Source organism: Haplochromis burtoni, unplaced genomic scaffold (genome assembly GCF_018398535.1).
Source record: "Haplochromis burtoni strain Fernald_Lab_line unplaced genomic scaffold, NCSU_Asbu1 Contig_157, whole genome shotgun sequence".
NCBI lineage: Eukaryota > Metazoa > Chordata > Actinopteri > Cichliformes > Cichlidae > Haplochromis > Haplochromis burtoni.
The window spans coordinates 491,559-507,909 of record NW_024582518.1 but is presented as its reverse complement, the minus strand read 5'-3'; the positions used below and the strand labels follow the sequence as shown (position 1 = coordinate 507,909).

The 16,351-nt window shown below is 39.2% G+C and overlaps 2 protein-coding genes across 4 annotated transcripts; both read left to right on the top strand.

The window, feature by feature from the left end:
* The first annotated feature begins 799 nt into the window (after positions 1-799).
* Positions 800-7,588, top strand: setdb2 (SET domain bifurcated histone lysine methyltransferase 2). Of its 3 annotated transcripts, none has more exons than XM_005932724.3 (12): positions 800-1,206; positions 1,830-1,943; positions 2,024-2,128; positions 2,207-2,385; positions 3,213-3,491; positions 3,581-3,909; positions 4,040-4,209; positions 4,283-4,527; positions 4,866-4,914; positions 4,990-5,144; positions 6,806-6,894; positions 6,980-7,588. In XM_005932724.3, exons 1-12 carry the CDS (start codon positions 1,170-1,172, stop codon positions 7,161-7,163), a joined length of 1,935 nt encoding a protein of 644 aa, XP_005932786.1. In that variant the 5' UTR covers positions 800-1,169; the 3' UTR covers positions 7,164-7,588. The 3 variants fall into 3 exon arrangements, with proteins under 3 accessions (XP_005932786.1, XP_005932785.1, XP_042080918.1); XM_005932723.3 differs by having other exon boundaries at positions 801-1,206; positions 2,204-2,385; positions 6,980-7,587; XM_042224984.1 differs by lacking the exon at positions 800-1,206 and adding an exon at positions 1,286-1,366 and having other exon boundaries at positions 2,204-2,385.
* Positions 7,589-7,751: 163 nt separating this feature from the next.
* On the top strand, positions 7,752-13,516 carry creg1 (cellular repressor of E1A-stimulated genes 1). Its single transcript, XM_005932722.2, has 5 exons — positions 7,752-8,108; positions 10,139-10,258; positions 10,336-10,449; positions 12,134-12,222; positions 12,357-13,516. Exons 1-4 carry the CDS (start codon positions 7,812-7,814, stop codon positions 12,218-12,220), a joined length of 618 nt encoding a protein of 205 aa, XP_005932784.1. The 5' UTR covers positions 7,752-7,811; the 3' UTR covers positions 12,221-12,222; positions 12,357-13,516.
* Positions 13,517-16,351: the final 2,835 nt, after the last annotated feature.

Here is a 16,351-nt window from a genome sequence, read left to right as displayed (position 1 = left end):
CATGGGGAATGGGAGCAGTAACAAAGGTGTTGCGTTTATATTTTTGTTGAGTGTATGAAAGAGGACTGACCTCTGGTCCACCCATGGTGCTTTCACGTGACTCAATTGTGTCACTTCCCCTTTGTTTTGTATGTTTTGTGTGTGTGTGTGTTTCCCAGAATCAATGGGTTGGGGTTGCATGGGACTCTGAAATAAAAGAAACGTGTGAACAAAATCAGTTCAAGCAAGTGGATTTGCAACTTTTCTTTACCTGCTACATCTGGCACTTGCAGTTTGGTTGCCAGGAAGCTGGAACAAGCGAAAAAAAATTCATTTTTGTGGGCTTTTCAGGAGCTGTTTTATTTAAATAATACAACAGCTCAGTTTACATTTTGTCCCAGTGCAGGTGTGATCTACACAGCAGATGTACAGCATGTTTTAGTATTTTGTGCATGGATTATTGTCAGGTTCATGGGTAGGATCTATGTGTAGATTGTAATTGCAGAATGGAGCTTCTGTTGCTGCTTTGCAGGTATATGAGAGTCTTTTGCAGCAGTGCAAATGTACCACTCTGAGTATTTAGTGACTGAAATCATGTACTTTTGTAAGTATACAAGGACCACTGCTAACATGCTAATAATGGCTGTTATAGTCACATATTCATGTGCTCTGTGTGTTTATATGTGAGTGACCTTCTGTCTGCTGTTACTTAAACTTTAATAACGTCTACATAAGGGCTTTCGAAATTCCTGCCAGACATAAAACAGGGAGCTGAAACCCTGAAGTCTTAATACTGTGGCCGATAGGGGGCACGTAAGCTCAAAAACTTTAAACGGTTAAGACAGGAGTGTTTATACTGCGTGATGCCAGGGTTGTGTGGTCTTGTTGAACTATAAATACCTCTTGCAATGCTTTAAGAAGTGTTAACAGAAGGTTCAATGTATTGTCTGCTGTTAGTCACAGTCGTTAGCAAAAAGCAACGACCGGACTAGCCGCTTACATGAATGAATAAACCTACTGGGTTCACATGGAGCTGGCTGGTGTTCGGGTTTAATTTGAACTGCTGCTTTTGACTTATTTGGTAGTCAAACTGCAGGTCCGTCTGCACCCGCGGTCACCTGTTACTAGAAGTTAGCGGTGAGCTCGCGAGCTTATCTATTGTTAGCTTAGTGCTAGCAGGCTAATGTGCAATGGAAACGGGGGAGCCGCTAGATCCGGAATATGTTGGTAAGAACTGAAGTACAAACGGAACCGAAGCGGATAACGGGGGTTCAGAGGTGCAGAGCACTGCACAGACAGCTAACCCAGGTTTAACCGGGCTAATGCTACATTAGCCTCAGAGCTTTCCTGTTAGACACACACAAGGAAATGCGAGAGTGTGGTTTAGGTACAATACAACGGCTGAAAGCTAGTTTCAAATCAGCAAGAGTCTGTTTACACTGTCCTAGTCCACATCCAACAAACCCGGGTTATCTGGATTTAATCTAGACACATTCATGTGTGGGTTACATGGGGAAAAAAAGGTTAAACTATAATTTTCCCCCATTTGTTAGTAGGTTTATACAATCTGTGGGGTCTAGTCCAGATTTAAGGGGTCCAGGTTATGGGGTTTGTTTTCTTGTCTTTTCTTTTTTGTAATGGATAACTGCTCTGATGAGGTTTAGATGAAATATCACATTTTCCCTGTTTTTACGTGCTGAGAGTTAGGTTAAATGTGCATACAGAGACATTTATTGGTTATTTTATCAGTTAATCTGGTCCAGGTTCAGTAGTTGGGGGTCCAGATGATTTATTTACACATTTTTTTTATGCTTCTGATACGATCATTTGTCCCGATTTATTTTTTCCAGAGAAGGCCAAGGCATTCTGGAACAATGAGGATGTGGATCAGGTCTTCGATGTGGTTTTCAAGTACCTGGAGCACCTGAAGGCAGTTCTGAAGAGGAGTGGAACCACAGATAAAGGTTCTGATCCATGTCTGATGCGAGCGAGCGGGACTCTGGCAATCTTCCTATCCTGATCTTTACTCTCTGTCTTCTCTCAGAGTATGTCCAGGCCTTCAAGCTGCTAGAGCATCTGGACTGCTCCTCCTCCTTGGCCTCCCTCCAGGACCAGGACAGCTCGGTGGTTCAGGTGGTCATTGGCTCAGGTAAACCCCAGTAAATCTCAAGGCTTCGCTGTTGTGTTTGAGTCCGACTATTGCTGAGTGTTTATTCCTCCCCAGAAGAGCTGCTGCCAGCTGACATCCTCCAACACAGCCCTTCATCCTCTTGCTCCTCCTCTTCATCCTTCTTGCCTCCTTTTAATGGGTTATCCAGTCCAACAGCGTCTCCTGCTGGCAGAGAGGAGCTGCTGCCTCCCCTCGTGCCTGTCCAGCTGCAGTACCACCTCCACACCTGCTCCAAGGTAAACACACATTGATGTCATTCAGAATCAGCCCGAGAATTTATTTTGCCTAATTTGATCTCAAAAAGTTTCTTTCATTTATATGGTGCTTTTATTCTGAATCTTGATAATCTAACAGCCTGAAAACACATTGATCCCTTTTAGTTTTTACCCAGAATCTTGAATATTTTGAAAACCTGATCCTTGTAATTATCTGAAATCTATCAAATAGTTTTTTTAATTTAGAAATCTGATATACTTCAGAACTTCAGAGCATCCTTATACGTTCCTGTAAGTAACTTGGGGCTTTTATCCTGAGAAGAAGCATTAACCTCCTAAGACCCAAACTCTTAATTTCTTTTAATTAATAAACTTTTAATTTCTCTTTGATATCTGGGCATATTGGGACCTAATGAATGTAAAAACAAAGAATTACCAGATTTTTTTTTTTTTAACCTGGTTTTTGTTTCTAAGAAAAATGAGAGCCACATATGAGGATATTTGCTTAAAATTTCGATAGAACAGTAGCAGTATAATGTCCTCGTAAGTGGATATCAGGCCCTTGTTGAGCAAAATTTAGTATTTTGGTCTAAATAACCCAAAATGTGATGTCCACATATGTGGACGGCAGGTCCTAGGAGGTTAAAGCAACTTGATAATGTCCAGTATCTAATTCATGACTTTTTTAAAAAAAAAGAAGAAACTGTCATAGTCAGTCCCTATACCAGACTGGGGGCATTTAATTTAACAGTGATCATTTACAGTTCGTAGCCAAAGGCTTTTTTAAAAATTCCTGAATATTTGAATATTTAAAATCCTGATAACGTGAGCTGTTTTTCGCTTTACAGTCCTGCCTGCCCTGTTTGCCGAGCATGACTCAGTCCACGCCGCTATTCTGGGGCCAGAACCCGCTGAAGATCCCGTTGCTCTGCGGCTTCAAGAGGCTGACCGCCATGCCACTGATTTCACCCGCCAAAGAGGGCGTGCTTTGGGACCACGGGGACCAGGAGCAGGAAGACGTAGGAAACTGGGACGTCATCTACAAGGCACCATGTGGGCTGAGCCTCCGTAACCATGACAACGTAATGCTTTTTCTGGAGGCTACAGAGAGCTATGACATCCTGCAGGTGATTAGATGATTTTTTTTGCTGTGTTCAGTGTCTCTCTGTATATTCCTCCTTCAGGTCTTTAAAGTGGGTCAGTTTTCCTCCTGCAGGTTGACTTCTTCACCTTTAACCCCTCCGTGCGGTTGGACCCTCCTTCACCAGGGGGCCTTCGGCAGCCTGAACAGGACCTGAGCCGAGGGGCGGAGCCAATACCGGTGGAGCTGTGCGTCGGGGACGGTGGCTCCCGGCCTGCTGAATTCCGCTACAGGAAGGACCGCTGGCCACATGGCTGCTTCCTGAGCCGCGGCCCAAAGCTGTTCAAGGCCTGCTGTGACTGCACAGATGGCTGCAGTGATGCAAAGCGCTGCGCCTGCATGGCCTTGACTTCTGGAGAGCGCCACTATCGCCATCACAGGCTGTTACAGGCCAACCCATCAGGGTGAGGTGAACAAGTAGAGGTTTTTCAAAAGGAGCTAAAGCAGGAGCTTTAGGTTTCCCAGTGGAAGTATTGATCATTAACTGATTCACTGATTTGCTGACAAAGTGTTACCATGGTGATCAATCTTCAGGCTCTTTGAGTGTGGCCCGTGGTGCGGCTGTGACCGATCTCTCTGCCAGAACCGTCTCGTCCAGAGAGGCATCAGAGTCCGACTCCAGGTCTTCCAGACTGAGAACCGTGGCTGGGGGGTGCGTTGTCGTGACGACCTGGACCGTGGGACCTTTGTGTGCATTTACGCAGGTGAGTGTGGCTCAGCGTTCAGTGGCTCCGTCCAAGCCACGGTCTGTAAACTCGTCCTCTCATCTGTGTCCAGGTGTGGTGCTGCAGAGGGTCCTGAATCCCACCGAACCACCGCCGCCAAAGTTGACGAGGTCCGACCTGCCGTCTGACGATGAGGTGGAGGTCGTCACGGAGTGGCTGGCCCCACCTGTGCTGGAGGGCCGACGCAATGTGTTGGAAACGCCCCCGCCTATGTCTCCGCCTACCTCACCTCTTTTGCATGTCCCTGTGATTCAGAGACCCTCCGACAGCGGCTCCAGCACCACAGACCAAGAAGAGGTTTGTTAGGCTCGTTTACTTTACTGTAAAGTTTTTTTTATTTTCAGAATTATTTTTTACATATTCTAATTCCAATATTTCTATACACATTTTATTATATTGTAAATCTTTTTCATTTGTATTTGTATGGACATCACAGGTTTTCAATTTACATATTTTTATTTTTTCCTTTGAATATTTTGTGACCTGATTTTTAAAATAATTATTGTTTATTTTAAATCATTTGTGTGTCCTGCATTCCTTTGAATATTTCCTCTAATTATTTGATTAAAATAATGTATTTTTGTGCCTTCATGATCTTTAGTTCAAAGTAAAAGGCTTCTATTTTCTTCTGTCAGATTCAGGCGGTGCTGGTTGGAGGTCTGCAGCCGACGTCTCCTTCATCAGGTCAGTAATGACTCACACAAAACACACAAATGATACATTAACACAGCTGGTAAACAATTGGCTACTGTGTGTCAGGTGATCAAGAGCAAGACGAGAAGGTGGCATCGATGTCGGAGAGCGCTGGTGTGAATGGTACAAAGGCGAGCATGAGCTTAAAGAGAGCAGTGAAGGTGGACGAAGTTTGTTTTGTGGACGCAAGCAAGGAGGGAAACGTGAGCCGCTTCATCAACGTGAGTCCAGCTGATCAGGAACATTTAGCCATCGATCAACCGATCAGGACACACATTATTTACTCTTCTCATTTAATTGATATTATTTATAATCAGGGTTTCATGTTACTTATTGTTATACATGTGCGACAGATATATATACACATTGTTTTTAAATATTATTTAATTTATGTTCTTTAGACATGTCATTAATATTTTTGCACATATTCCTTAATTTCCGCACTATGAGGTGCACTTAAAATCATTCAATTTTCTCAAAAATCCACAGTCTGCCTTATAATCCGGTGCACCTTATGTATGAATTCTGGTTGTGCTTACTGACCTAAAACCGATTTTATGTGGTACACAGCGCACAAAAATCTATCAAAAAATGTTTTAGTACGACTTTGGTAAGCTATGAAGCTGCACCGCTTGATGGATTGTTGAACCATTGCAGCAACCGTAATCAAGAGCCTCGCGGAGTAATCTGGGTCCAAAACTCCGCCCCTTTCAGGTCCCAAAGTCAAGCGAACACTGGAACACTGCGGCATCACTGAGAGTTAAAAACTGTCTAAATTCTTTGATCTCTAATAAAATGATCAGTGTTGCTGCTTTTCCAGGTGTAACAATTAAGTTTAACATCCAAACATCCATGAAAACAAAATTTATTAAATTTAATGGAGTTAGAAGTTAGCAGGAAGTTAGCTTGCTAGTTTGTATAGCTCTGTTATCACTTCCAACATAAATGAAGACAGAAAACTAAACCGTAGTGACTTTTTTTAGGGTTGCTGAAGTTGGACTAGCTAGTATGTAATGATGTGCTACATGATCACTAGGGACACAGCTATGTTAGCATAACATAAACACAGTGAACCTGGAGGATGAATGCTAACTTTTTTTCACTTGATGAAAGTTAACATGAGGGTTCCTCATGGTTAGAGACAAATGCAATCGCATGGCAGGATGCTGTAAACGGAACAAACTTCAGTCAGGAGAACAACTGAGATAATCCATCCAGAATATGAGGTCAGTCATTAATATACTGCAACAACATGGGAATAGAGCAGCTGCAAGAGAATTCAACATTAATGAATCAATGGTACAGAAGTGGAGGAAGCAAGAAGAATGAGTTAAGTTTGACATATCTGATGTTTTATAACTGTATTTTATAAACAGCTTCACAAGATTTCTTTAGACAATTTAAAAATTTTAAACAAAACATTATTTTAATTTCATTAGTAATTTCAAAATGGTGTGTGTGTGTGTGTGTGTGTGTGTGTGTGTGTGTGTGTGTGTGTGTGTGTGTGATTGTGTGTGTGTGATAGTGTGTGTGTGTTTCTAATATTTTCTTTATACTTTTCATTGTGTTAATCTTGTTCACAAGATTTTTTTGCATCTTTAAAACTTTCTAAAATTCTAAAGAATTAAAAAAATGTGTCTTTTGTTTTTGCTTGTACATTTTTCTCCAAAGCATTTTTGGACATTTCCTTTATAGTTTGTAGTTATTTTAAAAATATTTTCAAAATATTAACTGGTTAGTTTAAATTGTGGAATTTTCCCCCTTTTAGTTCATAGTTTATATATTTTTTATGCTAATGAAGAAGAAATCTTCTTCTTCTTGTTTATTATTATTATTATTGTTATTATTATTGATATCATGTGATCTCTAACCCCGCCCACAGCACAGCTGCCAGCCGAACCTTTTCATCCAGAATGTCTTCATCGACTCCCACGACCCCGCCTTCCCCGTCGTTGCCTTCTTCACCAGCAGGTGAGGAAGAGGACTGAGAGGACGTTAATGTAGGTTATTATTAGTGGTCATTTTAATAATTGTCCTCTTTGTTTTCTTGCTGTAGGGCCGTAGTGGCTGGCACTGAGCTCACCTGGGACTACTCTGCCAACGTCCAGATCGATTCACTGCAAAAACAGGAAGTGTCTTGTCTCTGCGAAAGCGACAATTGCCATGGGAGATTCACCATCGAGGAGAACCTATGTGACGTTTGTGAGGTCGAAGGTCACATAGCAATGGAGGCCAAGTGATCCTCCATACAGTTTGTTAGTAACAGTTTTGGTATTTAGAGTTTTTTTTCCTAAAAAGCAATAAAAGTTCAGCTATTTTACTCTGAAAGTTTTTCAAGTCTTTATTATTGGGAAGGCTTTAATTTTGAGAACCCTTTTTCTGTGTTTGAGCTTTTATTTTTGTGTCTCTACTTTGGTCATTTTATTTTGACACTGCCATGGATTTAATGTTCAAACAGCCAGTACAACTTTTCTCTTGAAACTGGTGCCCAAAGTGTCAAAGTTCTGTGTTCATTTTTAAGCAATAATAAACGTTGCTTTGAAAACCTTCAACATGAGTAAATGGTTTACTATTGGTGCAGCTCTTTGGGGGATTTGAAATTGTATATAAATGTCCGATTGTATTTATTACAGCGTTTATTTAAAAATAAAAAATAAATAAAATATATATATATACGGCAGATTTTTTTTTTTTACATTTGTTTCTAATTTATTCCTAATATTTCCATTATTTCTGAAAAGTCACTTGGACACTCCAGCTTTTGGTTGCGGACTTTCGGTTGTAGCCCAGCAATGCTTTTATTATGAAATTTCAGACCGGATATTCGGTATTGTTTATATCGCCTCTCTCGGTCTTCACCGACTCTCCACCATACACTCGAGCCAAAGATGAGATCTCTGTGGCGGGCTGTGCGTGTCTTCCTCCTCGGCCTCTCCTTGGCCTCCCTTTCCCTGTCCGGTGCGTCCCGGTTCCACATCCCGCCTCATGACCAGGTGGCCCGGGTTGCGCGCTTCGTTGCGCACCAGGTGGACTGGGCCTCCATGGCCACCATCTCCACCCACAAACCGGTGGTGGGCCAGCCGTTCTCTAATGTCTTCTCGGTGAGCGACGGGCCAAGGGGCTCGGGTTCCGGGGTGCCTTACATGTACCTGACCCGCATGGAGATCTCCGTGCAGGACCTGGAGGTGAGCCTGACCCAGGATATCAGTGTTAAAACAGGAACTGAGCCTTCCTGTTCAGAAGTCAGTTTATGAACTAGAATTTAGTGTACTCGACACTCTCTGTATCTGCGCTGTGTTGCTGTAAAAGGCACTGCGTCTCGTTCAGAACTCCATTAAGAAAACCATTAAAGTTCAAGGTTACAGGTTCTGGAGCGATAAAGCGTAAAATTAAATAACATTTGACTTTAGTGATCTTCTGCTTTAAAAAGCCATCAGCTATCAGTAACTTATTCTATACAAAACAAAAGTGTGGAACTTGGTAAACACAATATTTACTAACAATACGCTTATGTAAATATGTTTGCAGTGATTAGCACTGTTTTTAAAATGCTACTGCAGAATTATTGCAAACGCATCAAGAATATTTATTTTAATACTCCTCACATATAGAAGAGCAAAACTGCCAAGGTCTAAAATGCATTTACAAAAACGGAAAGATAAAAAATAGGTAAAAATATTTAGAATTTTATTGATTTTTAAAAAATGAAAAAAAAAAGTATAAATAGCCTGATTTAATGTTCTTTAATTTGTTTTGGGGGGTTTTGTATCTTCTTTATCTTTTCTATTTTACTAAAAAAAAAAAATTTTTTTAATTGAAAATTTTAGTTCACAAAATAATGTTAATGATGATTTTCTTTCCCATGGGGAAGAAATGTATCATTAACATTATTTTGTGCATTTAAGGTAATATTATTATTTTTTTAACATTTTAATATTCAGACTTTCATTTTAAAGGTTATTTGAAGTTATGTGAAATAATGTGAAGTTATGCTGAGATATAAAATCGTGAATATTTGAGCTTATAAAACTGCATTTTACATAAACTGTGATGTAAGTGCAGCATGACTCAGCATATTTTCCTGGCAGTGACTCAGCAGTTGTCAGTCACATGTCAAAGCAGAAGTTGAGACCACAGAAGAAGAAACGAGTGCTTGAAATCTGCTGAAACGACACAGAAAACAGGTTTAAATGAAGTTCAGCTTTGTTAAAGTTTGCTTTATTACAGGAAGTTATCAAAATAAAACAGAGCAGCAGCTTTTTATTGTCTTGCAGAAGGTTATAAAGTTTGTTTGAGCTAAAAAGTCATTTTCTCAGGATTAAATATTTATTTTTAGTACCTCCAGTTTTAATGACCTCAGTTTCTTTCTCACTTCTTCAAGATAAGATAAGATAAAATAACTCTTTATTGTCATTGCACAGTCATACATAGTACAATAGTACAATGAAATTGGAAAACTATCCTACACATACATACTACATACACTACATATAACACAACACGACCCGATACGAAACATCACAACGCAACACAAACAACACAACATAGTATAATAAGTTAGTAAAAAAAAGAAGAATAAGTGTATTTGCATTGCACACTGTTATTAATGCACATTAATTGTTATTGCACCTTGTTATAAATATAAATATTATTATTGTTACTGTTGTTACCTCCCCCCCCCCAAAAAAAGTCCAGGTAGCCAGTCAGGTCAGCTATTTGCATTGATCAGGGCTATTGCCCTGTTGTAAAAGCTTTCCTTGAGTCTATTTGTTCGGGACCCCAGCAGCCTGAACCTCCTGCCAGACGGCAGCAGCTTAAACACCCGGTGTCCTGGGTGTGTACCTTCCCGTAGGATGCTGCGTGCCCTCTTGAGACAACGAGTGCTGTACAGGTCCTTCAGGGAAGGAAGAGGATGTCCAATGAGTTTTTGGGACATATTCAAGCAGGTTTTAATGGTTCAAATTGCAGATTTTTGCCCCAGACATATAAAATGATTAATGATTCTCATATTTAGATATTATTTGTCTGTATATGGAGGATGAAAATGCCTAAATTAAAAAAAGATAAACAAATAAATAAATAAATATTTTAATTTTAAGAAAAATATAGCATTAAATAAGAATTGGACACAACTAATTAATTAAAAGTATACGTTTTAATAATGCTATAAGATGTGTGTATGCGTGTGTTACCTGTGCTGTGTGTATTGATGCAGGTGAGCCCTGTGGCGTCTCTGTCCATGTCTCTGGCTCAGACTGATTACTGCAGGCAGCAGAGCTTTGACCCTCAGAGTCCGCTCTGCGCTCACATCATCCTGTCTGGATCTGTACAGGAGGTATGTACACACACCTGTGTTTCACACATGATCAGTTCGGACCCGTCACATGATCACCTCCTCCTGCTGTGGTTCAGGTGAACGGGACAGAGGCGGAGTTTGCAAAGAAAGCGCTGTTCACTCGTCACCCCGAGATGATCGAGTGGCCGAGCGACCACAACTGGTTCTTCGCCAAGTTCAACATCACACAGGTACTACTGCAAATACTACAACCTAATACCACAGTAGTACTGCAAATACTACAACATAATACCACAGTAGTACTGCAAATACTACAACATAATACCACAGTAGTACTGCAAATACTACAACATAATACCACAGTAGTACTGCAAATACTACAACATAATACCACAGTAGTACTGCAAATACTACAACATAATACCACAGTAGTACTGCAAATACTACAACATAATACCACAGTAGTACTGCAAATACTACAACATAATACCACAGTAGTACTGCAAATACTACAACATAATACCACTGTAGTACTGCAAATACTACAACATAATACCACTGTAGTACTGCAAATACTACAACATAATACCACAGTAGTACTGCAAATACTACAACATAATACCACAGTAGTACTGCAAATACTACAACATAATACCACAGTAGTACTGCAAATACTACAACATAATACCACAGTAGTACTGCAAATACTACAACATAATACCACAGTAGTACTGCAAATACTACAACATAATACCACAGTAGTACTGCAAATACTACAACATAATACCACAGTAGTACTGCAAATACTACAACATAATACCACTGTAGTACTGCAAATACTACAACATAATACCACTGTAGTACTGCAAATACTACAACATAATACCACTGTAGTACTGCAAATACTACAACATAATACCACTGTAGTACTGCAAATACTACAACATAATACCACTGTAGTACAGCAAGTTCAAGTCAGTTCAAGTTCAGATAATTACTGAACTTGACCTGCTATGAATGCTTTGAAACAATCCCACAGTACTACTACATGTTCATTGTTAGAGATATAATAAGTATAAGTACTACTAATATTTCTAATAATACTATAAATACTGTTGAATGTTTCCACTATAATAATACAAGTTAAATGTGAACGTGCAGTACACTCATGCTTCTGTTATGCTGTTGTCATTTTAAAACATGACACAAATATCAGTACTGATATAATAATCCACTTTAAATCCATGATACTACTTGTTTAAAACAACTCAATATATATTATAAGTATATATTATAATACTACACTATCATAATGATGGTATAATAATGATGGATAATACTACTAACACTAAAACACCACACAGATACAGGTAGTACACACCTGCCACCTCCTACTACCACCTGCCACTAGCAGTAACTCAGTAGTAATTCAACCTATAAATACTGTCACACAAACTATAAATATCAACTTGACTTCAATTCTCTTAAATTTTCTGTTATTTTCTTCTTAATTTAACACACACATTTAACTCACACTTCTGCGCACTTCTGTATGCTCATGTAAAGCTGAGGACACGAGCCAAAGAATTTCATTTGGCTAAATGTGGCTACTCGGTTTATCTGTACTTGACATTAAAACTTGAAACTAGTAATACCAGAAAATTTACAGTAATAATATTACTGATACAAAAGCATAACTGAGCTATTTATAATACTAGAAAGACACTGCCATAGTACTATTATTAAAAATTATAATAATACCACTAATACTACAGGTACTCCAGCATCACACACCTTGTAATACTAGCTCTATCATTACTGTAGCACTTGTAGTCCTGAGGGCACACCTGTGCTGCTCTCAGCCAATCATGTGACATGAAGTCAGCAGGCTGGTCCTCCTTCCTTGTGTTTCAGGTGTGGGTGTTGGATTACTTTGGCGGGGTGAAGACCGTCACTCCTGATGAGTATTTCCAGGCAACGCCGTACAGGAAGCACCACTGATGGTTTGTAGTCCTACTGTTCTGTTTGTAGTCCATCACTTCCTGCTGGAGCTGACACCACGCCTCCGTTTAAAGACGTGCAGTTAAACCATCGTCTTGTTAATTTTTCTGCTCATTTTGTTTTTTATTCTGTTCAGGATTCGAACCTGCGAACCCCGCAACCAGAATGTACGAGATGCAAAATCCTCCTCAGGAGTTACACGCCGATTAATCTGCTACGAATCCATGAATTTATCCAACCGCTGAATCCACGTCATTTACATCATGCCTGCTTTATTCTTAATTTTAGATTTGAAAGCTTCTGTTTCTGAAAACAGGCAAACAAAATCAGATGAAGTGTCCTAAACACAGAAGTTGTCTTTCACTCAGACTTAAATTGTTGCGTTTGGAGCTTTTCTTTCCTGCAGCTGAAACACTCGATGACATTCAGGCATCAGAAGTCAGTGTTACATTTTAATCTCCTCTTTCTTTTGATTCACTTAAAAAGATTTCAAATGACTCTGTGAATGTGTGTGTGCTCAGGTGTTTGAAAAGACTATTGTTGTTTTGCAGATTTAAACATTATTAAAAAGCCAAGTGTGTTGGTGGAGTTTGACCAGCAGAGGGAGACGTCACGCTGAAAAGTTAAAGCTGCCAGTCCAGAGGAGGATTAAATCGATAAATACTTGTATAGGAAAATTTTTAATGGAATATATGTTTGTAGGCAAACTTTAGCACCACTTTAAAACAGAACAAATCTTTTTCTGAGCATCAACTTTTGTATTTGACCTTTGACCTGGATGCTGTTTAACTAACCGATTTAAATGTGCAGTTTGAAAAGAATTGCACATAATGTACTTTGTAAATCTACAAATAGCACTTTATGGAACACAAATCATTTTTAATGAAACCGCAGGAGACATCAGTAACCACTCTAACTACATTTCCCTTGAGTCTTTGCCAGTAACAGGCTGTTTATTACTTGTGGGTGATGTAGTAGAGTTTTTTTATATGCTAAAAGAAAATCTTTATTTATTTTTTTTTAGATATTAGTGAATCAAATAACCCCAGATCCTCCTTCATGCTTCTTGTTTAGAATAATAATAACTAGGCTCCTTGTAGGCGGGACTTTCCTTTGTTGCAAACATAGCTTATTTAGGCATTGCTGAAAGGGGAGGAGCTTTGATTATTTGCCTTAAACATAACTTTATTAATAACATTATGACCTGCTGCTTCTTCAAGCTGAATAACAGCTGTAAGTGTTTGCTGTGAAATTTTATTTTTTTGAAAGAAAAATAAAGATTTGTATTAAAGCCTCCTCATCTGTTTTGTGTTTTATTTGTTTTTGTTTTTTAACACATTTAGACTTACTTCACCAACTTATTGTCAGCTGTATGTATTTATTTTATTTATCTTCATTCATTTTCAATGCATAATTCGTTTTTTTATTTTATTTTGAATGGTTGTGGTTTGATGTTTATTTGCATTATTTTATCCACGTAACCCAATTTAATCGCTTAATATTTTTAAACAATAAATGAGAAGTAAATAAAATGGAAAGTAAATGACAGTAAGAGAATCTTAATCTCTGACTCTTTAATGAGTTTGTGGTCTCTGGATGAAACATGAGCTTCACTGAGTTAATTATGTTAACATGAAAGTCAGAATGGAGCAAAAACCAGGATTTTTGGCCACATCTACCACTTACCTATCACTCATGGTTTTAACACCATCACCAAGATGTATATTTTTAAAAACATTCAGCATTCAGAGGACAACAGATCCTCTTAGATCTCTTATATCCACTATATAGATTATAATTATCCTATGAACTGGCGAGAATGGTGGGTTATGTTGCTCAGTTCTTGACAGCAGCTGTAACTCATAAGCTATGGATGATAGGTAAGAGTTGAAACTGTTGCTGAGGGCCACTGTTGACCTACTGGTCATACTTTAAGAACCCTGGGCCTACTCTGCGTTGACCTGAACACGATGGATGCTTAATGGTCACCTCTATAAAAGATATTTGGCTCAACTACTGACAATGATGTCCCAGATATATTCTTTCGCTGATTCGTGACATCCTCTTTTGAAAGTAAATTGGGCAGTTCTGACTTCAAGTTTTCAGTTTTGATCTGTCATGACTGGACAAATAATTCTGAGCTGACACCATCAAGTTTTTTATTTGAAATTTACAAAACTAAATAAAGTTATCGAAGGAAACAACCATGAGCTGTGTCAGTCAGTGAGTCAGTCATATTGGCGTGTTTGCTGGCGTAGTGAGTGAAATGTTGTTTGGGTAGACATGAAAATAAGCTGTTATTCTCCCAGAATGTCCTTTTATGGGAATACAGGCCTTCTTGACTACACCCATTATGCACCTGCAACAGGAAACAGAAAGACAATTGCCAACCCGACAGCCCAAAGAGGTGGAGTCATCAGATGCAAGTGATGAAAGCAACTACTAATTTGATAGATCCAGCCAAAAAACACTGGCCACTAGTGTTGACATCTCCAATAATGAGATGTACTTTGGCGTTGCTTTCCTGACCATAGACCATACATATCCACATGCAGTGTTGTACAAAAGTGTTTGCCCCCTTCCTGGTTTCCTATTAGACAAAGATAACACAAGTTAACACAAAATGCAGTTTCTAAATTAAGGTATTTATTATTGGGGGGGCAGGATGTCCACAAACACACGTAGCACTGTAAGAAAAAGTGATTGCCCCCTAAACCTACTAGCTTAATAGCAATAAATGCAATCAAGTGTTTGGGATACTTTTCAATTAGTCTTTTACAGCGCTGTGGAGGAATTTTGGCCCACTCATCTTTGCAGAATTGTTGCAATTCAGCCACATTGGAGCATTTTCAAGCATGGATGCATCAACACCAGCACATGAAAGGTCATGCGACAGCATCTCAATCAGACTGAGGTCAGGATTTTGAATAGGCCACTACAAAGTCTTAATTTTGTTTTTTGTTTTGTTTTTTAGAAACCATTAAGCCATCCGGGGTCTTTTGTGACCCCTTGGATGAATCGTCACTGTCCTCTTGGGAAAATGTTGGTTGGCCGGCCACTCCTGGGAAAGTTCACCGCTGTTCCATGTTTTAGCCATTTGTGGATAATGGCTCTCACTATGGTTTGCTTGAGTCCCACAGCTTTATTGAGGTTTTATTCTGAGACCTCAAGTTGAGCACTTTGACAGTCACCATTTTGATTCTTTTAACCAGATATGATGCCAAGGACGACTAGCATAAACACTGCCACCAGAGACATTTTAAATCCAGGCAAATTAACTGTTAGCATTATTGAGTGGGAAAGTCTTGAGTTGAACTTCTCTCAGCTTTGACACAAATAACAAAAATGGACTGAAATAACTACCAGTGGAAGCAAAGGATATTGGTGCTTCATATGAGCTGGGGGTAAATAAATTGGAAAGTAATCTAATCAAACCAAGCCTTGAAATTCAACTATAATCAACTATCGGCCAGACAGTTTTGTCCTCCTGTCATCCAGTCCAGTTGCCAGCTGCAAGTAAATGTCTTTATATATGGAGGGAACTTTACGGTTTGAGGAAGTGATTTTGAAATACATTTCATTGGCTGTAGATGTCAATTTTTCTGAACACAGTTGGTGATTGCACTAGTTGTGGTACTTGACTAAATCCTGGGTAAAAGTCCTGACAAAGTAGTGGTGGCAGAGAGACCATCAGGAAACCACAGTTTGAGTTGCTTAGTTTTTACTTTCTGTTTGATTTGGGTTGGGGACTAAAACCACTTGACTAAGATAAAGTAAAGGTCATGGTTTAGTACCCAGCACATTAAAATGTCTTGAGTTTACACTCAAAAGTGACAACCTGTAAGTGAAACCGATCTACACAGCCTCTAGCACTGAAAACCAGCCTTAAAAAGAGAAAGGGTGATATAAATAATGTAAACAAAGAGTGCTTCAGATTTATTTTAAAAGATTTACTCTCAGTTACATAACCGTGTAAACATCAAAAGCAGGAATAGCTGGCAAAAGAAGAGGCTGAATTTGTTTTTCCATGTGTGCTACAGAGTGTGTTCATGTGTGGGAGAAAAGTTGATGTAAGTGTGTCGCTGAGTGTCACCTGGCACAGCAGCTCCTCACCACTTCCTGTTCCACATC